Source organism: Manacus vitellinus, unplaced genomic scaffold, assembly GCF_001715985.3.
Source record: "Manacus vitellinus isolate BGI_N305 unplaced genomic scaffold, ASM171598v3 scaffold_38_pilon, whole genome shotgun sequence".
NCBI classification, from domain to species: domain Eukaryota; kingdom Metazoa; phylum Chordata; class Aves; order Passeriformes; family Pipridae; genus Manacus; species Manacus vitellinus.
The window spans coordinates 4,400,975-4,425,429 of NW_021940526.1; the positions used below are offsets into that span (position 1 = coordinate 4,400,975).

Here is a 24,455-nt window from a genome sequence, read left to right on the forward strand (position 1 = left end):
CTTGACAGATAAAAAGCCTGTACTGTGATGCTGCAATTTAATCACAAATACACGTGGCATGATTGAGACCATCAAACAACATAACTCAGTTCTTAAAAGCATCTATAAAACACTCACACGCTTCTTAAATTAATGTTTATTTCCATTAAACCAAGACAAATTCTCAAAATTAACACAAGATAAAAATTCAAGGTGGTTGGCACGGGGGAAAAAAAGAGATAAACTGCACATCATGTATGTTATTTTTATATGCTCAAGAATGTTTTTGAATAAAACAATACTGGCACGTAGAACTGGCACTTCCCCACAGAACAAAACCAGCAGATTTTTCCTTTCTCTTCTAGTCAGTAGTTCTATGAAAACTAAACACACACACACATGCAGCCTGCAACTTCCACAGCCAAGTTTACCATGGGAATTTGGAACACCCCTCCATCAGAAGTCACAAAATTGTGGCAAAACACTTATTCTACTGCATTTTCATACCTGGTGGATTTTAGAATACTTCCAACAAAAAACAATCAGTTTTCCAGTGTTTACTAGAAGTGCTTCAAACTGCATCAGTACTTGCAAACAGCCCTGGGGCATTCATAAAACCTGATTTGGTTGACACAGATTAAAGCACTCCTGCCCCAAATCAAAGCCACTGATATCCAATTTTGCCTGTTGGTTTCACTGGGCTCCCAATTTGCTACAGCATTGGACAAAACACACAAACAACACTGATTTTTAACTGGTTCAATAAAAATCTTCCCCCTTGACAGCAGGATTTTCAAGTATTGCTATCCTAGTCTTCTAACACCCACTGAAAATCATCAGGAAACAAGACAAACAAAAAAAAAAAAGCCCAAATGGAGGGAAGAGCATTTAAACAACCTCCCTCTCCTTACCCCACCCTGCCCTCCCACCCAGGATCTTGCTGGCTTAATTCCAAACTCAATTTATTGTACAGCCATGAGCTGGAATAAGCTTTCCCTGAGTGCTCTTTCTACCTGTTTCAAAAAGTCAGAATGTGTTTCCTTGAATTCAGCCATTATTATTATTATTATTATTATTGCCATTTTCTTTGCTAATATGCAAGGTATTTTCTAGGCAAGTTATTTCATTTTGGTAGCCCTGGATTTGACAAACTTGTACTCTATTGCTCCAAAGACAGAACTTGAAAGTGCACCTGACTTCTAAACAGTGTTATCCAGGCAGGTTTCAGAGAGTAACTAGACCCAAAAAAAGATCTACATGCACAAACCTTTGTAATGAGACACCTCTGCTGCAAGATGCAGAATTAACAGTGGATCTGCTTGGATATTTAGTGGCATTGCATCCATAAAACTGCTCTGCATCCTAAGTCTGGGTGTTGGAGGGGAACAAGACACTGTAAGTGGAGTCAGGAATGAGGATGAGTATTAATTCCAGATACAAGTAAAGCAAGTGGTTCACATGCAGGATGCAAAGCTGCATCACCAGGGCACTGATTTCAGCTTTGGAGGTCTAGTCCCTACCTGCTGCCCACATTCAGATGGATGGAGCTGTGTCACATACAGAAGGAGGCCTCAGAACTGCATCAAAATTTTGCTTCAACTAGTCTAAGTCACAGGTATTGTCATGAACTTTAAATGCAAATCCCCAGAAGACTGACCTAAAATGGACCATCAAACACCACACAACATAAATACACGAGGAGACTTGTGTTAATGCTGCTGAGTGCATTCAGAGCTCAGTAGTCTTGCTTTGCCCCTTTCAGTATTTCTGGCACACCAAAAGGCATATTTCTGTCTTCCCCCATAAATAAAGTTAGTCTGATAATTTAATTCTGCAGATTTATAAAATCTTTTCTATGCAACTTAATACAATAGCCTAAAAAAAAAAAAAAAGAAAAACAAAAAAAAGGCAATTCAATTTAAATTTAAGAAATAGGATATTTACAATTAAAATAAGTACAGACCTTATTGGATTTGCATTCATTTATGGCACAAAATAATTTACAAGGCTTAAAGTAATAAATAAGTCACTGGAAAGCTTTCAGAGATGTGCATTCTCCACGTCAGAGTGCAGTGGAGTTTCAGGAAGCAGTAAGGAATTCTGGCTAAAGGGTGGTCATGACTCCTTATGTGGGACGGCCTTGACCAAAACGGGATTTTGACCTGGATTGAAAACACAAAAGAAGCGTATTTATATTTTTTTTTTACATTATTAATGTAGGGGTTTTTGATGTGTGGGGGTTTGTTTTTGGAAGGAGAACAAAGAATAGGTTGAAAATCTTGGCTAACACTTTTCCAGTTATCCATAACTCTGCCAAAAAATTATGTTGGAGCTGGAGCGAACTTCCCAACACAGAAGGTGTAAAGCAGTTCTTCCAGCACAGCCACGAGAGTTCCACTCTCTTAGCTCCACTTTAATTTGACAAAGTGTGAAACAAGGCATGTTTTAATTTAAACACCCACCACCCCCCCACACCTGAAATCCATGTTTTGCCTCTTCCTTTCATTTCCAATTCTTACCTGACATTCTTCTCGGCGTTGTTTTGCCGCGCACTGACCTGCGCCGAGGCCTTGATCTGAGCTTCCAGCCTGGAATAAATGCCTCCTGCATACTGGAATCCAGGAAAAAAAAAATCATCAAGTTTTGGCATTATTTCAGTGCAATCAGTGACTTTTCATAAAGATCACTAATATCCAGTAGAATTTATGGCATACTTCGTTTCATTAGCACAACCCAGGACTGAATTTTTTAAACCTATTTTCCAGGACCAGTTTTTTAAGGGCAGTGAAGTTGAAATACTATTTTAAACTATAATCCCACCAAAAGATCCTGCTTGGGACAAAATGAAGGTTGATATAATTCAGTTCTTTAGCTTAAGTATTGAATAGGTGGTGTTTTCATTTGTGTTACTAGTTTTTGTTATCTAAGGCTCCCTTCAACTCTGCAAACTGTACCAGGACAAATCTTACTTCTTTGCTGTCTTTTGACTTGACTCGATCGAGGTCCCCCAGTCTCATTTTTATTAAATGCCCTGTAATCTCAGACATTCTTCTCTGATCTGTCAGAAATAAGAAAGGATATTTAGAGCAGAGGTTTTCCTTGCTAGTGAATGCAAAGAGAAGAATTAGACACGTAAATGAGTGATGGTGGATTTGTAAAATTAACTTTCTTTTCAGCTCCTATAAAAATCCTAAACAACAAAGATCCTAAATCCTGATGGATAATTTAGGATAATTTAGTCTCAGCAGCCTTCTTGGCAAATACCAGAATCAACCTCAGGCAATACACTGAGATCAAAATCTATGGAAATGGTTTGGAGGCAGAGGTTTTCAAACCAGCAGAAATGCACAAGAGTCTCAGGAGAGATTAAAAAAAAGGCAGGACAAATGAACAGAATATTTTAGTCAGAGAGACTGAGAAAGAGATAGAAGTGGATGTTTCTCTCTTATCTGCACAGATAAGATGCCACATGGATGCAATAAATTATATGCACAGTCATGAGATGACACAACTGTAATCTCTGTAGGTTATGTGCTGACATTACCAAATAAAGCACACAAATCACACAAACACCCAAAAACCCCATGGCTGTGTCTGAGATTAAATTCAACCTAAAGGTGTCCAAGCAGCTACATTTGAAGAAAACTGGTTGTTTCCTATAGAAAACATTATGCAAAGAAAATGATCCTAAACTTTATGAAAACTAAACTCATGCAAGAACAGACCATCTTCTCTCTGGGCATCCTGGTTGTATCTCAGTGACCTGGAGGCATCCCACTTGTTCTGCTGCATGCTCACACTGGTTGGGAAAAGGAAGATGCACACCATGTCATCAAGTAGCTGCTTACAAAGAGGGAGATACTAAAATATGTTTTTAAGGGCTTGAAAAATGACTTACATGAATGGAGATGCATCTCGGGAACTCGGCTACCAAAGAAAGAAAATCACATTATGTGTGTTTTAAGATCAAGTTTAAAACTTAGAGAGAATTCCCCATCAAGCAACCCAACCCAAGAGCCTGGATTCACAGCTAGGATTTTACCTTCTCAGATGGCTTCTCCCTTTTCTGAACACTAGGTGAAGAAAGCACTTTCTTTGGGTGCCTGTAGGATTTCTTTAATTTCTCCTTTCTCCCTGCTGATGGAAGAAATATCCATTCATACCATGACAGATACTTGGAATTTCTCAACTACACAGCTACAGAGGAATTTTTCCCCCTCTATCTCTTTACAAAAAGTGTAAATTAACAGGCTGTTTTCCTTTTCTTTGTGTTGCAGGCATGCTAATACACATTACTCAAATGCTCTTCTATGAGAAGTGTACAGGAACTCAAAGGTATATTTAAAATGCAGAGTAGTTACACACACAGCATAAATCCTTTAAATTTAAAAATAAGTGCACGTACAAGCTACATTTTTGGCCATATTAACTCAATCAGACCAAATTTTCATTCAACATGTGTCTTTTTCTTAAGACTGGTGCAACTCCAATCCCTTTGAGTCAAGACAGAAGGAACAAAGAACTGTCTCTGCTCAAGTGACCCTTTAGTAGGGTGAAAAGGAGAAGCTGCTTTTTGGTTGTCCATGTTCCTAAACCCCTTATCACATTAAAAAAAAGAAAAGGGAACAAAAAATCTTTTTAGATCCTACAGAGATCCATCTTCAATGCAGACACAAGTTTTAGGCACATTCCCCAATCATTCCAGCATACAACCCAAAGAATATTTTGCATATAAAACCAGTCATGTAACTACTGCCTTTTCTGTCAACATTTATTATGTATAATCTCATAAAAGTCATTTGATAGTTTCCTGAGCTACTCTGAGGACATCTCAGAGATGAACAGCTGCAGCTTTTCTTGTTTGCCAGTGATTTCTGATGGCACCAAGCAGGGGGGTAATTTGTACCTAATCACAGAAAAAAATAGAAATAAAATTCAAGTAACAGTAGTTTTTATTTTTTTAAAATGCCTAATGTTCAAAATTTGCTTATAGAAGACTTTTGCTGCCTCAAATCCCTGTCTCTAAATCCTAGAGAGGAGGACTGTAGAGTCTTGTTGTACCTGGTTTCTTGCACACTTCTTCTTCATCCCCCACTTCATCCTCAGTGACCTCTGAGCCAGTGGTGTACTCCTCCTCCTCAGATAACAGTGATTGCTGTTTCTAATCAACAGGAGGAGAGTTTACAGATTAAAAGTGAGGTTTGATTTCTATTAAATGACAGATTAAATCTGTCCTGAGGGAGCTGATTTCCAGCACAGCTCCCTATCTCAGTGAGGTAACTGTGTGAGCAGTTGGGTCTGAGGGCACAACTCTCAAGTGTTGAGAAAGGATTTTCAAATCTTTGCGTAAAACATTTAGATATTTTAATTTTTGTTTCTTCCAAGTGGTCCAACATTTTAATAGGTTGCCCAGAGAAGGTGCAGAATCTCCATCTTTGGTTGGATAAGCAGTATAGCAAAGTTTGGCAAAGCAGTATAGCCTGGAAGTTGAACCTAACTTTGAAACTGGGAAGGAATACATAAGATGACCAGCAGAGATCCCTTCCAACCTGTACTATTGTATGATTCCACGTTTAAAATCCAATGTATTGCTGGTTATACTATTTTTCTAATTAATAAGAAAATTTCTTGTGGTAGTAGATGTCTGAGCAAGCCACTTAATTACAGAACACAGGAAAATACAAGTTTATAAAGGGTTCTGCTCAGGCTTGCTGCATCTTGCAAAGTGCCTGAAATGCTGAGATATTCAGTAATTAAGTACAGTAATTAAATAACTGCAGTGCCCTACAAATACACCTAGATTACACCAGAGCTATCTGCATTCATAATTTATTGCAAGTTGGTCTGGAATAGCTGGTTTTTGTGAACTCCTCCCAATACCTTTGGTTCTTTATCTTCTATCATCATAAACTACAATACTGCAACAGATGGGCTCCCAGGGAACAGTTTCCATCAGCACACAATTATGGAAATATTCATGTGATGTTTACATTGTTTGAATATACACATATATCTAAATTAAGTGATAATGTGTGCCTAGGAGTCCATGAGAGATGATAAAGTTCAAAAAAGTAGTACTTCACACACTTTATTCTTTCTTGTAAGAAGTGTTGCCATTCTGCAGCCTCCAAATTAAAGCAACAGCAAGAAAATACATTTTCCTAATTAATTAGAAAATAAGACAAAAATCAAAGCTAGTTCTCTGCTAGTACAGAAGACCAAATAATTTAAATTATTAATAAAATGTTTTACTAACCAGCTGTAAAGCCCAGTTCTTCAGAGACAGAAACTGTAGTAATGAAGAGAGAGAAAGGGATATAAGTTAAAGAACTAATATTAATTAGAATTTTTTTAGAAAGTGAGTGGAATTCAAAAATACGAGTGTTATGTTATAGTAACATCTTGGAGGGGAAAAAAATCCCTCAACCAAAACACAACCCAAGTTACTGTTCTTTATTTATGGATCTTCAGATACGTCAGTAGGCAGAAACAAGGTAGCAATTTTTAAAATATATAATGAGGTAAATATTTTCAAGTATGACTGGATCCTTAAATATCATCAGTTTAAGAATGGGGTAGAAAGCACAGACAAAGAAAATTCCCTCTGATATACAGAAATATTTCCAGCAGACATGGCAGAAGTTTTGCCTTTTCAGCAACAAGGTCTTTTGTATCTGTGCTATCCTGCAATGCTCAGTGGTGTGTTTCTTCCTCCAACAATGAGTTTGTTGTTTTTTTTTTATTAAAAGTTGTCCAACAACTTCTTCAAAGTATTTTTGTAAGAATCTTCCTTATCAGAAATAAGGGAAGGAAAAAAAGTTAGCACTTACAGCATTGATTTCTCCAGTTTTGGGACCCCATGGAGTGTTTGGCTCTACAAGCACATCACATTCAAGGCCTTTTTCATCACCAAGCCCAATACCAGAATCACTTGGAGAGAAATACATAAAACAAAAAATGAATACTTCTATTTCACAACTTCAGGATCAGTCTCTCTTTACTCATCACGCATCAAGAGAGAAGACAGACCTCCAAGTCAGCCACATAAACATTTTGATAACAATACATTAAAATGTAAAGATAGGAGTGGATGCTTATGGAAGTTGAATGAAGTTGAAGTTGAATGCCTGCTTGAAACGTAAAAGGAAAAAGTACTTATTCTTCTCTTCTCAATTTCCAACTAAACAATCAAAACCAAGTTATCTTTAAAAAGTCCTATGACTCATTTAAAGATGGGAGAGAACTCAAATGCAACGAGCACACAGTGTGGAAGGCCAAATTATTTCAGTAACACAATACAATGTTCTTACCTATTCTCATCCTTAGTGAAAGGAACAACTATAACATCTCTATGATGCAGCAGATCATTCAGTATTTGAGTAGTCTGAGAGGGCAAAGCATCCCCATCCTCATCTCCTGATGGTAACTCAACCATGTGATCCCTCACTTTGCAGCCCTGGGAGACACAGACACAGAGGATCAAAGACCAGAGTTAATGGGAAGAACTGATTTCAGTAAGCTCAATATCAACAGTTGAACTTTTGAACTCGTGTCCCCAGGTCCTGACAACAATTTACAACCTTTCATTTGGAGAAATGATTTATTTTCATAACACACTGTTGCCCCCCTGCCAGATATTATGCTCTTTTTACAAGTGAGCTGGTATTGAGGTACCTTTGGGAGGGTTGTGGGATCAAACCGAAGGACTTTCTGGTTACAGCAGGGATACACTCCTGTCCCACTTGAGCCCAGAGCACTGGCTACACCTGGATAAAGAACTGGCTGGGAATGGTACTGGCAATGGGAGAATTCAGTACACAGGAAAGACTACATTAGGAAAAAAAAGAGAGAGAGAGGCAAGATTATCCATGGAAATCAAAATTTTGCTCTATAAAGAACATACACCTAGCTTTACTAGCATGTATTTTCCAAACTGCTTTGACCCCTTCCTCACCCCCCAAAAGTCACCCACCACAAGCCCAAGTGAAATTGTACTGACTTGGTTACATCTTGAGCAGCTCAACCAGTTGACAGTCCCCCAAAGGCGCCAATAAACGTCCCTCCAAGACTTCAATTCCTCATGAAGGCCAATTAAATACTCATGGACTTCCCAGGTTTTGTCTCTGAAAAAGCCAAACATCAGGTCACATACAGAGTCGTGACTCTTGTTTTTATCCTGTCACCAGAACAGGGAGGTGGAAAAGGAACAGAACAATGTGTGTTCCACTGGTGAAACATCTACAGCAGAGTTAAAGGATACAATGTGAGCTAGTCATTATTAAATTCAGAGCATGACAGAAGAGCCTTTATTCTTCCACAAGTCACAGCTTGATTCATCTCAAAATCCATATACTGCAAAGTTATAAGCTAAACATCTTCTATTTATAAGCTAAATATCTTCTGCATATCTGCACCACAACAGCAATTGCTTAGTTAGGAATTCAAGTTTGAAGACAGAAGACCACGTCTTTCTGATGAGTGTACACATCTGACACTTCTAATCTTAAAATTACAGACTTTGTTCCTTCCTGGTGATCACATGAGACACACCTCTTCAGAATTCAAAGGAGAATATGCAGTGGAGCATGTTACCTTCAGGAGGAGCCCTGGTGTGAACCAGTTTTGATATATATACCCCTGACCTAGGCTAAGAGAGCAGGATTTCCAACTGGAAGTTAGTTCTAGGCACCACTAGAGGACCAATAAATAGAAACCTATTTTTAAGGCATTAAAGATGGGTTTGGATTAGCTCCTGAGCCTGAATTCATTAGTGGCCAGGATCACTTCTCAGTAAACAAATTCAGTGTACAAAAGCAGTCATGAGTACCACAAGGCAAACAGCTAGAACCTGAATAATCCTCTGAGCAACTTTAAAGCCCTGCACATTTATCTGTTAGGAACTGCAGAGCAGCTACACACAGCTTAAGGAAAGTAATACAATTAATGAACTTTACATGGCTAATCACCAATGATCCTGATGGGTCAGGACAGGGTCGCAAGATTTGGTTCTATTTAGACTAATCCCCACCTTGGAATAACTGCTGTGAGTGACACCAAATACAGGTTGCCTCAGGAGCTGATATGGAACTGTTTTGGTTGTTCTGAACAAAACAGATCTAAAGAGAAAGGTCTCCTGTTATTAATTTCCCACATTTTTCTTAAAAGGAGCATATAAGGAGGAAAGAAACTGCAGCTGATCACGTACTGATTTCATTAAAAAGAGAATCCAGCTGTTCACAACCGTGGATCAAACAGTCAGGATTGAATTAAACAAGTGAATCCAGGATAGGTCCTGGAAGCTCCTCTGACAAATACTTTGGAACAGAAAAACAACTGGCAATATTTATTTATAGCAGTCTTTAAGCAGGTTGAATATTAGATTTGACAGTACAAAGTCGGTCTAGAAAACACTCCTTGGATTTTCTGTGCTGGCAGAGGTGGAACTACCCTTCACTAACAAACAGAAATGCAGCCTTTAATTTAATTTGTCTTCAACTACACACATCTTAAAATCCTCTGATGAAAGAATTAGTTGAGTATTTTCTATTTAAGGCAGTACAACCCAAAATAGCCCTCCCAGTAATCATGGCTGCAGTTTTTCCATTTCCCTGCAGCAGCAGCACTGCTGAATGAATTTCAGAAGTACATCATCATAATCATCTCCCCCTTTTTTTTTTGGTTTGCTAAGTAATACAAGAAGTTGAGATGTTTCATACACTCTTAACATATGTATAATTCATTTTATGAGTGTCTTGTAAAATCACCCAAAAATCATGAAGTTGAAGAAATATTTTATATATATTTTATATATATATAGTCACTACCTTATATGAACATAGACAATATTCCCATGTTGATCTATGTTGATTTTTCCTGGCACACAAGGAATTCTCCTTTCAGTTTCTTTAGTTAGCAGCTTTTTACATAAACAACACCTAGATTAGAAAAAAAAGAAAAGAGAAAGAAGGGAAGGAGTAAGAGCAGGACCTCACAACACTTCCTTGCAGCTGAAGTCACAACATAAAAAGGCCATACCTGTATAATGTTGCTGCATTTCCTCTGGAATCTGGATTTACATACTCTGGATCAAACAGTCTCTCAATCTTCTTGCAGAAAAGTTTACTATTAATGACAGCAACACAGCTTACTCATTAGAAAAAACTGAAAGTTGTTTTATGTAGAGACTAATTACATTCTGATAAGTGAAGTCACTCTCAGAACCTAACTTTTAATATAATTTTCCTTTAAATTATCCTGTTCATCTCTTACTTTCCCACAGATGTGGCAAAAGAGGTCTTTTGATTTTTTGTCCTGTATTATATTACTTGCCAATATAAACTGTCAGCTTCTCCCTGGACTAGAGGACCTTTTATTAGTGAATACTGCCATGAAATTACACTTAATTCTAAAAGTTATAATGTCTTTCCCTACTGACTAAAATCCTCTCATACTTTCACCTTGCTTTCTGTCAGTCTGCACTCCAGTAACGAGCCCTTATCTTGATCCTGACCAAGCTGGAATCCTCATGCATGATCCAGAATTCCATCACAACTATTCAGCCTTCCAGTCATCCCCAATTCTATGTCTAAACATCCAAGTTCTCAGGATGCTGAAGCCAAACTATTCTCTACCAATTAGGAGCATGTCATCCCACAAAAGGTTCCTTGCTCTAACCCTGGCTGCCACGTGAGAATTCATGAATAATTTGTCCATGCCACATTCCCAGTGTGGCCTTTCCTTTTGCTCATAATTTTAATATAAAATTATTCAGTCATACTGTGATATTCTGCATTAAAGATACATTATATGAGAATATAAATTGTGTGTATATATATATATATATAATTTCAAACCCCACAGGCTTAGCTGTTATGAAATATGATCCAAAAGCTCAACAGCATTTCAGTAGTGTATTACAGAGCAAAAATTACCTCTTAAATTTGTCTCTTTTGTCCTTCAGCTCTTCCACCTCATTGTGCCTGAAGAGATCAGCAATGTGTGTAACAAGATTAGCATTGATACAGTTCATGTTACAAGGGGTGGCTACAATGGCATTCATATTTTTGTGACAATAGTGGATACATTTTTCTACCTAGGAAAAACAGAAACATGGATGTTAAAGAATTCTAAACATCGTAATTGCTTCAAGATTTTTACTTTTTAAACTGTGGTGTTTTGGAAAACTATTTCAGTTCAACTTAAAAAGTCTCAGATTTGCTTAAAGGAGACTCTGAATTAACGTGACTGAGTTAATGTTCTTCTCCAGAAGCTTCTAAAGACCAAGACTCCACAAGTGTTTCATCTTCAACAAGTGGTACCTTCCAAGTGCTTGTAAAAGGAGAACCATAACACAAATTATACATAGTATTGCCTGGATCTCAACTTAAACATTTTGCTGTGGGTCCCCCCAGTGACAGGATTTTTGACATTTAACAATCAGTAAATATTTCTTATATAGAGCTGAAAAACCAGATCCTGAATTGCACAAGTGCTGTTCAAGGGGAAAAGGGATATAAAACCTAGATAATCATTTAATTACTAATCTTTTCTGATAAAACTATCAGAAGTAAGTTAGTGATGTTACTTTGGATGAGCCATCAGAAGGCAAATCCAAGATCCCACTGTCACATTTAGAAATAACTTCAGGTTTTATTGCATTGAGATTCCACAAATATTGGATTACTGCACTGAATAGGAAAGGTGGTAAAAGTTTCAAAATGTTCTCATTGCACCCCCTGTTTATGTAACAGCCAAAGCACAACAAACAAGCTGGTAAACACCTGGTAATTAACTGTGCCCTCGTGGCAGAGGATCAACCTTTCTTAATACTTACTAATGAATCCATCTTCAAAAACTCTGAAGAAATGAGAATTGATATGACATTTGATGGTTCTAAAAGAAAACAAAAAGGTTGGGGGTTTTTTTTACATTAATTATTTTTGTAATATTTATCACACCCTTCCCTCTGCACATTTAGTATCTGCTTTAAGTATCATTTTACCAATCAACCTCTCATTCCATCTTCCAATACATAGAACATTTTCCATCTTAAGAAACAAACCTTTGGCTTATCATTTAGGTGGCCAGAGTACAACTATAACAACCTGGAATTTATTAAAACTGGAAAAAGAGGCTTCATAGGGATACCATGATTAAAAAAATGATACAATAAGATTAACTTCCATCTGTAGCCATCACACCCAGCTGAGATTTTCTTAACACAACCTTTGCATTGCAAGTTATATTTTAAAAAATGGTAGGAAAGGCTCATAAAAAATTAAAAACTCGCCTCAAATCCATAAAGGCAAAGGCTCTTCTACCATTGTATCAGATTGCATGGAAATTACAGAAAACATTGCAATTGTTGAGCAGAGGAGGAACAAGACAAACCCCAACAACTGTCTATTTTAAAACTACCACTCTGTTCTTGGTCAGGTCTGAGGAGCCTTAATTAAAAACACCAGATCCCAAAAATGAGAGCTTTTTTACTGCTTCAGCTTTCAGCATGTTTCCTCAAAGCTGAAAAAGCAGAGACATGTCCTATAATCACCAGAGGATCTCTGTTGCAACGCTCAGAAACAAAGAGATTGGGGCCGAGCTGCACCATCTTCGATTGGCACAGAACACAACGAGCCCACAACAAATGCACTACACACGTTGGTTTTGTTTGTTTGTTTTTTTTTTACCTAAAGTGGGCATTTCATCGAGCTCAGAGTCTTTGGTGTTCCTTTTGACGTATTTCATGAGCCAGTCAAAGATGTGAACGTCGCAGTGCACGGAAATGTCCACCTCCTCCCAGCGCTGGGCGTCCACCGCCAGGTACTCGGCAAAGTACTTCATCTCCGACACCAGAAGGTCTCGAGGGCACACAAAATCTTCTTTGAGGTTTTTGGCTTCGTCGCACACGTGGATCACCATATTTGGCCTCAAAAGAAAAAAAAAGAAAAAGCCACCAACTAAGTTATTTAGGACCTCAAGCCAGTAACATCAAATCCCAGCAACCACCTCCCCAGCTCTGGATCTGGTGTCACTAACAGGGTTTTATCACCATAAGGAAAACAAATTGCAGTTATTAATAACAGCTATTAATAGAAGCTATTGTTGGAGAGCATTGCCATGGGGAGAAGGCAGATGCATATCCTCTGTGTGATTCAATTAAAGGATAGGAGATAGCATCCTATAACCAACAATTAATCTTCTATCTGAATTACATGAAGAACTTGTTTGTTCTCCCTTTCTAGTTTCCCTAAAATAAGAAGACAGGTATATACATACATGCCTAAGTCACTGAGGCACCAAGGACAAAAACTGCTTACAACAGCAATTTTCATCTGTGGAAATTAAATTGGTTTGCTGTATATTAAAATGGCTATTTCTTAATATCAAAGCTGGAATCAGTAAATGCTGTCTCTACAAAAAGATGGTTAGTGTTAGGTTTCAATTAACCATTATTCTATGTGTACCCATGTAGGATGGAAAACAGGAATGTTGATGGTATCAAAGTGACACACATGGCTATTGGAATTCATGGTAAATTTTTTCACTTGCACTTCTTTTTCCTGCTTTTACATAGGACAAATTTATCTTCCTAGAATATTTTTTTAAAGTTAAACACTCTTGAGCTTCAATCTTGTTTCATTCCTTTTTAAAACCAGGTTATGTTTCCCATTCCTGCCACAGCAGTGATCAATCACCCAGAGAAACACAATGGACAGATTTATAAATATCCCTATTGCACACAAAACATTCTCAAGCCAACTCCTCATATTTCTGTAGCAATGTAAGGTTCCCAAATTTCTTACAGCATTTAGCAGGATGTTCCCTTTTTGTTAGTTGTTCTCTTTCTGGTAGTGGAAGAGCATGAGCACTTTAGGCATCTTCCTGTCAGTTCTAGAATCCCCCAGATAACAAACACACAAAGAACTCCTTACCCCTGGCTTTCATCAGTGCTTTCTCCACTGTTATGTACAGGACCTTTCTCAGATTCTGAAGAAGAATTCCTTGTGGAGGTTGCACTGGGCCTTCCTTCAAAATGTAAGGAAAAAAGGGGCTGCATTAGAACAAAAATGCCTGACCTTCTGTTCTTCAGCATCTTGGAAACACAACCGAAGTGCGGCTGCCACGGGGGAGCAATGGGACATGGCAAGCCACAAATCTGCTTCCACAGGGGCTACTAAACAACCCAAATTCCTGCTCTCAATGCCATGCACTGGGAACTCACACCAGCAGCATTGCTGGGTTGCCCAGACACTTGGCCACAAATCCACATCAGTCCTGTCTCAACACAGAGCATAGGATTCACAGCCTCCAGCACTTCCGTCTGGGAATACAATCCATTCCTTCAGCTCTCCTTGGCTGCTCTGGGGGATGTGAGTCTTAAGACTCTGCCACATCAAAACTTCTGTTTCCAGAAGGCTTTGCTGCCAGGACATAACAACTTGAGACTAATTCCACCTCTCACCCAGAATGTGCCAGCTTTGAAATTAAGCCCCTTCCAAAGAGAAGCACAGAAGGCTCTTAAGAGGTGTTTTTGCCAAGTTCTTCCACACATGTGGCTTAAACCAGCTGATCACACAAAACAAGGCTCAAAGAAAGCAGCCCATGAGATCTGACTAGTCCTAGATGGAGGTTGTTCCAGGACTATAAGGGACATCTGCACTTCAAATAGGTTGTCTTCACAAGCAGTGAAAAGGGGACACAAAACCCAGTGAAGTCCAGGAGGTCTGGTCACCAAATCTGGGTCAGGGGTTAAGGCAATGAAAAACTCTTCACTGTGATGACGAATCACTGCAATCTGAAACTTCAATAATCTTGCTTACAGGTCAGAAAGATGATTGCTTTTTAAACAATGGAAGGGCACATTTCTGTCTTCCCCTGATGAAAACCTATAAAGTCATTATTTTCCAAGATTACATCATTCTCTCAGATTTTTAGGAGTTCCAGAAGCGTCTCCTCCCTCTTGTGTAACGTAAGAGGCTGCACTCCTCTGAAGAAGATTAAAACAGACCTTTTCATCTTATGGCTAAATAACTACAGCAGACTGACAGCAAAAATGATATGGAACCCAGCAGTTGTGCCCTTCAGGAAAACAAAATTATCCTACCAGAGGCAGAAGAAACAAAACTCTCTTCAAAGATCCAGCCTAAGGCCTTGCCCAGTTAAGGCTTAGTAAGGCCAGAATAGAGGGAACACAGTTAATAAAAGGGGAAGAATCACTTGAGAGAGCCCAGTAAAACCCTGGAAAGGGCTGGTCCAGCCACAGCCATCCCACTGCAGGCAGCAGAGGGGGGAGATTTGGAAGGCAAGGGAAGGGGAGAGTTTTACAAAAAGGGACTGGGGAAATACATGGTGTGAAGGATTTCTGTCTGCAAATACTGAGAAGTTTATTTTGGACACTGTGAAGTTCTTTATTAAAGGAAATAATGCTGATAATAATATGCAACACAGGCAACTTCACCACACATTGCTTCCTGTCTTTTTTTCTTCCTCCCCTAAGATTGATTGACTTGATTGACTTCTGAAAATTACTAATAAATACTTTGGGTAAAAGGTTATCCTATATGCTTGTTTACTGCCATAAAATGCATTCAGAGGGACTGAACAGCAGTTTGCCTTACAATTAGCAAGTATTAAATGAGCTGTTATAACTCAGCCAAAAGCAGAATCCAGCTCAAAATGAGTTTGGCCCGATTTGCTTTTTCTTGCTGTTAGTCCTGACTACCAACAAATGCAAACAGGCCCCAAATTCTTGATCCTTACAATAAGCAAATGTGGAAAAAATGCACTAGGAAGTAATTAATTAAGCAAAATATGTTTACAAATAGGCTTCTCTCGAATCTCCAATTCTGAAATACCCAAATATTAAGCAGGTGAGTTCACTCAAGCCTGTGAGAAAAAAAGATTAATTATCCTGATTTAATATCAACAAATTCCATACAAACAGGGCAGATGGTTTATCCAAAGTCACAAAGAAAACAGAGAATAATCTCAGGCTAAGATCTAGTAGTAGGAAACATGACATTCGTGTACTTAACTGCATTAATGCTCATTACATGTATTACTTTGTTAAAAAGAAAACATGAACTAATTGTCTAAGGAGTTCTAGAAGCAGTCAGCTCGTTAACTGCCTCCTGGGAAGCCACTAATCTTATAAATAGGCACCTGTGGGTGCCAGCAGCATTTATTCCACATCATGCATGTAACTACGTAATTGAAAGCTGATTGGAAGCATTTTTTTTTCAGTCTAGACCCTCCATGTGCAGTTTTCCAGTATCACCCCTTGATTAGAGTTATTAAAAACACTTTATTCATCCCCCAAAGTTCAAACAGCTGTTTTTCTGCTGCCAAGAGAACAGTGAAAGCTGCAGCACTGTGAAGGACATCAGAACAGAGAATATTTTGTTTAAGTGCTTCACTGTGATCTTAATTTTTAACACAGAAATTGTTTATTCATTACTGAAGCAAATTTCTCATGCAACACATCAAGTCCTGCAGGCACTGAAACATCTGAGTGTCTAATGAAAATGAAAGAGTAACTATCACACATTTAATTACAACTCCTGACAGAAGTACTTAAGGAATTCTTAACAATATTTAAATGTGCTGTGACTGAATTTACAACTATTAGGACTCGTCCTCTTCTGCCAAATTATTGCTGGGACATATCATTGACTAAGACATGTTATATGTCATCACAAGACTGTCTTGCTTCAAAAATTAGCTGCATTATTCTCCAACTCCTACACAGCCATCTTGCCATGGAGCAGCATGGGAAACACAGGGCTTGGAGCTGGGAGAGAAAGGTTTGCCCTGAAGGGATCACCTTCTCAGCTTCCTGCAGCTTTTCCACACACCACTCTCTAGTTATTTTAATAACACTGCTTCATGTTAAACCTGCAAATGGCTGCAGGTTTAACAGCACGCCACCAAAAACCCTAAACAGAGGATTCAGCAGAAGGATTTGTGCCTTTTGGAAGGACAAGTTATTAAAAATACCCAAGCAAGCATCGATTCTCAAACTAAACTCATGGAAAGTGCCTTCACGTACACATCATATTGATACTTAACTTTCCAAGGATGAACAACTATTATTCCTGGGTGGACTTACCACTCAGGACAGAAAAGCATGCACATACTGATTATCACCAAAGCCAATATATTTCAGAATGACTAAAAACATACCAGTTATAGTAATGGAATCCTGCCCAATAGCAGGCTCCTGAAACTCTGTCTGTGTATCGAGCAAGGAGGATTTGATGTACGTAGCTAAAGATTCCACAGGACTCCCACCAGCAGCCATCAGGGAATTATACTGGTTGTCAACAGGTGAACTTCCACTGCTTTTTAGCTCATCAAACCTTTTTGCACACTGTCACAAGATTAAATGATAGGACAATGAAGCAGTAGCTTTCAGTACATTTGTAATAACTATGATTTGAGATGGACACTGTATTTCGTATCTCCCACAAGGGAACAGTTACTGATATCAAACTTACAATGCTTCCTAGTTGAGGAGTGGTATCAGGAAAGTACAGAAATACACAGTAAAACAAGAGTTACCATAATTAAATACTCTAACAGAATGAGAAAAAAATTAGATAGAACCTGTTTCACCTTTAATTTCCTTAAACGCTGCGCTTTTAAGCCCCATTTTCAAAATGGAAAGTTTTGAAACTTCGAATGGGGAGAGTTTGAATTCTCATTTTGTAACTCGTTCTTTTACCACAAACATGGTCAAATATCATTAGAAGTAGCTATAGTAATTGGTTAATAATCTTTTTCTTTTTTTTTTAATTTTATGACCTCCATTCTGATTTGGACAAAAGGGACCGGTGATTTCCACTGCAGCTTTATTGACTTCCAATTCCCACTGCAGTTCTGTTAATTCTCACTTCCCACTGCAGTTCTATTAACTTCCCATTCCCTATTTTGATGAACTAGACAGTCTTTCCATTCTCTAATTTGTACCCATACAATTATGGGTTTGGTTCAGCAGAGTCCTACACACAGGTAATTTGCACTTACCAGTAAAATCTACATAATTCCACAGGTGATGCTCCTGTGAGACAGGTGTTGGGCTCTATTCAAGCAGCTGGTTTGATTTATTTATTTTGGGTTGATTTAGCAGACATTGCTTTGTGCCACCTACCCCTTTAGGCCAGGGGCACACAGTGACATCCTTCTGATAGTCATGTCTCAAATCTGTGGTGATGCCAGTCTACTGTATACAACAAGTAAATGGATCTCTCTGCTTTTATGTAACTGCTTTAAACAGGGACTCCACGTATTTGAAACACTTAGTTCTTTTAAAGCAGAGTAAACAGACATGTACTAATCAAATATATTAATTAACACGAGGAGAGAGCTCCCTGAATTGTTATTTTATTTGCTTAATGTGCATGGTACTTGTGCATATTGAAAGGTGAACAGCAGAGACGTCCCCAAGCACTTTCCCAAGCCCTTGAGAGGCAGCAACATTCCACAGAAGCTTCTACTCCCAATCCTTCATTTTTATGTTCTCAATCCAAGGTTACAGCAATGCTATAAATGTGAGCTGACACTCTTGATTATGTTTGCAAGGAAGTCAAAACCACTGGCTTGTTTTCTTTCAGCTTTGCTGAATCACAAGGGCAGAAGACATTTTCCTCTCTCAGCAATGAAAAAGTCAAAATTATTGCTAAAAAAACAAGCATTTCACCAGGAAATTCAGCAATCCAGGAAGAGAAGAGTATGGAAGTACAAGGTTCTTCCAGCTCTATTCCAACTAAAGAAAGAAAAATCCACATCTTGCAGGATCAAGCAAGAGGCAACTGAACTCTTAAGTACCTAACAGAGGTCTGGAACTCCTACTTCCTTACAATTGTAACAAACAGCATAGAAAGTTATGAGGTTTGCAAGTTAGGATACTAAAAACCTACATGAGGTTAGTGGGTACTGGCATCCTTTCATCAAAGTTCTAGCTATGTAATTTGAAATGATTTTTTTTTATTCCACTTTTTAAATTTTTCATTTCCAGGAATTTTTATTCTTATTCTGTATCAGTTCTAACGAAGCCAAATGCAGAATGCAGTTTTTAATCTACTGCTCATTTAACATATTCAATTCTTAAAGTATAAATCACTTGAGGAACCAAAAATCCCTTAACTTCAATTTCCCTCCCTCCCCCCCGAAAATATTTTGTTTTCCATAAAGCATTTCTGAAAGAAAACAAGTTCTCTTATCAGTGAACTCACCTCTTTGGATGTATATCCTGGGACCAGCCTTGCCACACTGTCCCAGTTGATAGGCTGAGGAACCCCAATGAGGGAACACAGGATCATATCCAAAACCATTTGGTTGTTGTCATAGGGGAAGTTATTGTTTTCTGACAATCCACGACTCATCTTTGGCTACTTAAGCCTACAAGAGAAAGACTTATTAGCAAGTCTCGCTGCGTGGTTTGCTGGAGCTTGGTCTGTGTTACCTGCAGCACTTCAAAAATTCCTGTGGGAAGTGTTTACAGTCAAGGACTGAGGCTTTAGTTGACAAAACTGATGTGTTCTCAAAACCCTGAGGGAGAAGCAGATGCGAAAAACACTCCAATCCCAACCCAAGAGCAGCAGGAATGACCTGCCTTTCCTCTGAGTTTTCTGTTTCCAGGTGGGATTCACACCACTGAGCCCTCCAATACAGCAGAGAGGCTTCCCAAAATCTCAGAGGCAGCCTAAGATATATTTAAAATTTGATCACATTCAAATACAGTTCTCTCTCCTCCTAAATCTTCAGCTTCTCCCTTTGCTCTCAGCTTTGCTCTCCTCTTGCTCTGCCCACTTCTGTAGCACATCTGACTGAAGTTATGTAGCACCCAACCCAGGGCCACCAATAATACTCTGGAGTCAGGAAGCACAACACTTGGATATTATTCAACTCTCATCCCGAGACCTGGCTTTTGAGTTGTCCTAAGGCACTCTCAACCCCTGATTAGCTGGGATTATCAGTTCCAAAAAACCCTTATTCCTTCAGCTTCAAGCTGAACACCAGAACAAAGCATATATGGACAGTATTAAACATCCTCAAAAAATCAGCTCTGCTATTTTGAAAAAGAAAAGCATATTTAGAGGTTTTTTTCTTTATCCAAATAGCAACAGCAAAACACAGTAAAAGCTCAAATTACTGTTTCAGCATGTGCTGGGAGAGAACTGCAGGCATTAACCAAGAGTTTCATGTTCAAGGATCAGCCAAAGAGCTTAGTAAGGATTCATACCTGGAAAGCCATTTGGACCTTTTCTGAAGTGCCTTAAACAGATCACATAAATAACAGAACTCAAAAGCCACACACAAATTTTTGACTGACAAAACAAGTATTATAGAGAATTGGAAAGAAAACACACTGGGATAGTAGTGGATTTAAGGGATCACTTGTTACTAAAAGTACACTACACGTAGATGTTTCCTTTGCATCACCCACTTTCTAAAAGAAAAGATGCTTAAAACACACAAAATAGCCCTGATTTTGTTTCTGCCTCTAGAAGCTCTTCCAGCACTTCTTTTTCTTTGTTTGTTTTGTTGGTAGAAACAGAAATCACAACAGCAGGTTTAAGCTTTCATCCTCTAAAAAGAGCAGCTGAATTAAATCAGAAAGAAAAAACCCAGAACCTACCAAGAGAATTCTTAGGTTTCCTACAGAAAAAAAAAAAAGAGACATGAAACAGAAGACAATTTGACACAACAATTCTAACTAAATGAAATCCGCTGCAAAACACACCACAGAGCCAGTTTTAAAGGACAAAACTCCTTCCCAGGTTACATGAGTCCAAACTTTCCAACCAAGATGCCACTCTGAGACAAAGGCAGATCATTCCCTGCAGTCACTGTGTCCTGATCCCTCACCCTGATGTACTTCCAAGCAGTGTCCCTGTGGTGATTCTGTGGTGGAGACTTCTCACCATCAGTGTGCAGACACACGTCAGTACCCATTATATTTAAGCCCTGGAATATCTCCCATATCTGCTGTCAGGAGAAGAAATAACTGGGCCAGGCCAGGTCAGCACCAGTGGCAAACCTCCATGGTTATAAAATACAAAGCTGACTTCTCGTGCTACTTCATGCAGCTGGTTTAAAAATATGTTTGGATGAGATAAGTCAATGCTGGAGCATTATAATCCCCTGGTCTCACACCGTAAAATAAGCTTAATGCGAGTAAAATTACCAGCAATGTCAATAATCCATGAATCACCACTCTGAGGACTAGTTCTATGGGATGATTACACTGGGAAAGCAAATAAAGAAAGGAAAAGCAGTTATTTTCCAACAGTTTTGAGTCTGTAATTCACAGGGAAAAATTTTGAGTGCTTCACTGGTAACAAGTTTCCTCCACATCAGACCTGTGAGCATGAAGCAACCCGGGCATGAAGGGATGACAGGTGCCCTAAAACGTGGTGACACCTTCACAGGGAATCACCTCTTGGTCTCTCATATATTTTTATTTTATTTGCTTATTCTGCACATTAAAATACAGTTTTGTATATGCCTATTACTGCAAAGACAAATGAAAGAAGAGACTTAACTGCAGGCGTACAGAAGTTAAATATTTTTATTCATGTTCTGGAAAGGGCACAGGACTCCTCTTTGGGGCTTTATACTTGGTATTTAACATTTGCCTTTTTGGCCTCTAGGAAATCCTGTTGTAAATGCAGTTAAAGACACACACAGGGTTCTGCCTCACGCAAGAACTGTAAGAGCAGCAGCAAAAAGCCTGTAATAAATCGTATTGTTACGAGAGAAAGCAACTTCTGCAGATTCTCTCCGTCCTATTAATGCAAGGAAAGCTCAAGGTAACCCTTTCCTCAGCTGTGGAAGTGGGAGGGGAAAAAAGCTGCAGAATTATTTAACTCTGACCAACTCATTTCAGACGCACAATATAGAAAGGCACACGAGAACGGGAATTTCTATTAATACTCAGAATTCTAGATAAAGCGGTGCAAAGGTTTCCTAAGAGTTAATTCATTATGCAGGAAGTTGCTTTGCATTACGGAAACGCACCGTCCCATGTAAGACCGACTTTTAAAAAAAAATTATTACTGTTTAAAGCAAATAATTAATGCAAAAATGAAGAATTACTCCTCCTATAAGAATAACCTGGGGGAAGGTGAAGATGGTGGGACGGGCACGAGGTTCCATCCACAGCCCCGAAACGCAGCGAAGTGATGCTGCAGAATGAGGAACAACAGCAACTTTGCAGCTCGCCGAAATTAAAAACCGGAAGGCATTCAAACGAAAACAATAAAAGCCGGTCCCGGGGTCTAGACCCTACAAGTGCAGCAGCCTCCTCGTGCGACGCCCTCAGAGCGGGGACCCCCGGCAACCTCCCTGGGGTGTTCCCCCGGGTTTACTCGCCCCAAGGCCGCAGGTTGCGAGACGGACGAACGCAGAGGCAGCTTCACTCACCTCAGCCGTGACGTGGGGCGGCTCCCGGGAACGAGTCGGACGAAGCGGAGCCCGCGGGCTGCCGGCGACCGCCGCGCCCTCGCCCGCCGGCACCCCCTTCACGGGGAGGCGGGAGCAGCCCGTGAAGCGTGCGGGCGGTCCCGACCAATTGACGGCACCGAGCTGGCGACAGTGAGCCCGCCCCCGGCCGGGCAGAGCCAATGGGGCGCGCGGGGCGCTCCGCCCGCGCGTGCCGGCCCCGTCCTTTGCCCAGTGCAGCGCGGCGACGGCGCCCCCTCCGGCCCGCGCGCCGTCCGCCCCAACCGCCCCGCCCGCGCGCACGTCACGTACGTCACGGGGCATGTGAGGCGCCCGTTGCGGTCCGACCCACAAATTAACCGTCACTACGGCCACCCCCTTCTTCTGGACATAAAAAGGGGGCAAACAAAAAAGGCGCATTAATCAAGCGGGAGAGTGTTAATCACTCTGCACTGTGCCCACACACTGAGGCCGAGCAAAGACAAGGAGCCTCAGCTCTAGCTTTTCCCAGGTTTTCAGCTGATCTAAACGTTTGATGCGCTATGAACTATCACAGCAATGACTGAACATCCAACTCAGAGTTAATTACACACAACAGCCCAACAAACGGGTGTGTTGTAGCAGTTATTCTGCTAAGGTCAGACAGTCCCAAGACTGTTATTTTGCCCACTGTTGGACTGTTCCCTACCCTATGTCGTCTACTGCATCAAATATTCCCAGACATTTTAAAGTTACTTCCCTTGGGAAGCCACCTGTGCCTGCTAAAGATCAGCACAGATCCCCTTTTCCTACACAACAATCCTCCCCAGCCATGCCATGTAAGTTCTGTTCCTTCTGGGTATTTTTTGAAGAATAACCAATATTAACCATTTATCTTCCAAAAAGCCCACCCCTTAAGTCTGCAGTAACCCAGTGAGGGCACAGAATGCCAAGAAAAAAAGCACTGAAAAGTTCAGGAAAAAGGATTCCACCAATCCAGAGAAGGGTATGAAACCCAAATTCTCTAAGTCAGCCTGAAAGCTTCCCTTGGGTTTCAGTGAAAGCAGAAAACACTCATTTCATACCATCCCACAGCAATCCACAGAATAAGCTGGAATATTGCTGGACTATGATGACATTCAGTTATTTCATGATGAATGGAAACTTGATGGTATGTCAGAGAACTGGAACATGTTTTTTTAATTAAAACCCAGGACATACATCTTAAATTTTACTGACTTGATGTTCTGGAGACTGTGCTGGATCAGTTAAAATAACTCAAAGGTCCTGGGACTGTCTTTTTGCATTTTTAATTTCTAAAGCAAAAAAAAACTCTAAAGATACTCTCTGACAACATAAATCTGTGTAGTAAGTCTCAGAGTTTTGTGACTGTTGTGAAATTTAGGGAATTTCAGTGGCTTAAAGCAGATAAAGATCCAGGGGTGCTCTGCACTGACATCATGCCTCTGCTACCAGTTAAGCCAGTTATACCAGTGCATTTGCTCCAAGGAGAGATTATCCAGCTGGTTAAAGGTTGTGTTCAGCGTGGCCACAGAACCCAGGAAAATTTTCACTGCAAACAGGCCAGATTTGTATTTGCTTTGTATTTATCTCAGTAGCAAATTTCACCAAGACAACGAAATAAATCAGAACGACCTTAATATTCCAGATGCCCACACAAAGAAGAGTTTTATGAAGCTGTGCAAAACTGGGCAATTTATTAAGTTTTCCCAGATGAACACAGTATTTTAAATTTATTACTCAGGAACCTCTTGAGCATGTGCATGTTCATGTTCTGCTTGCACCCAGAGGACCACTCAGAACTGGCACCTGTAGCTCACAGTGTTCAAGCAGGAAGTGGTTGATAAACAGTATCAATAAGACTAAAGGAAGAATAAACTAAAACCTTATATAAAAAAATGTTCTGTTCCAGACTTTCAGGTCTGCCACAAGATTATAAACAGTGCCAAAGAACAACATAAAGCTAACTTAGCATGTGCAGACCTCAAAAAAAAAAAAAAAGAGCTGATTGCCTAATGCAGAAGTTAAGCAAT

At 39.6% G+C, this 24,455-nt stretch overlaps 1 protein-coding gene across 4 annotated transcripts; it reads right to left on the reverse strand.

The window, feature by feature from the left end:
* Positions 1–124: 124 nt before the first annotated feature.
* Positions 125–19,549, reverse strand: KIAA1841 (KIAA1841 ortholog). 4 transcript variants are annotated; one of them, XM_029961681.1, is made up of 21 exons: positions 19,212–19,549; positions 17,161–17,347; positions 13,911–14,004; positions 12,666–12,904; positions 11,813–11,871; positions 10,911–11,071; positions 10,015–10,122; positions 9,804–9,914; positions 7,979–8,102; positions 7,654–7,806; positions 7,290–7,435; positions 6,810–6,909; positions 6,236–6,268; positions 5,041–5,140; positions 4,022–4,116; positions 3,878–3,906; positions 3,705–3,778; positions 2,949–3,037; positions 2,499–2,590; positions 1,943–2,141; positions 125–1,636 (listed from the first exon to the last, which is right to left on the reverse strand). In XM_029961681.1, exons 1-20 carry the CDS (start codon positions 19,359–19,361, stop codon positions 2,105–2,107), a joined length of 2,181 nt encoding a protein of 726 aa, XP_029817541.1. In that variant the 5' UTR covers positions 19,362–19,549; the 3' UTR covers positions 125–1,636; positions 1,943–2,104. The 4 variants fall into 4 exon arrangements, with proteins under 4 accessions (XP_029817541.1, XP_029817542.1, XP_017933106.1 ...); XM_029961682.1 differs by having other exon boundaries at positions 10,015–10,101; positions 19,212–19,548; XM_018077617.1 differs by lacking the exon at positions 17,161–17,347 and having other exon boundaries at positions 19,212–19,314.
* Positions 19,550–24,455: the final 4,906 nt, after the last annotated feature.

Bases quoted from the DNA above. Each gene is read 5' to 3' on its own strand.
- KIAA1841 (XM_029961681.1), bottom strand. From the start codon at position 19,361: ATGAGTCGTGGATTGTCAGAAAACAATAACTTCCCCTATGACAACAAC. The intron at 10,123-10,910 runs GTAATTTTTGCT...CTAATGAGTAAG, and splicing joins AAAAGAGACAAATTTAAGAG to CTGTGTTGCTGTCATTAATA. The intron at 6,910-7,289 runs GTAAGAACATTG...TTTCTCTCCAAG, and splicing joins TTCACTAAGGATGAGAATAG to TGATTCTGGTATTGGGCTTG.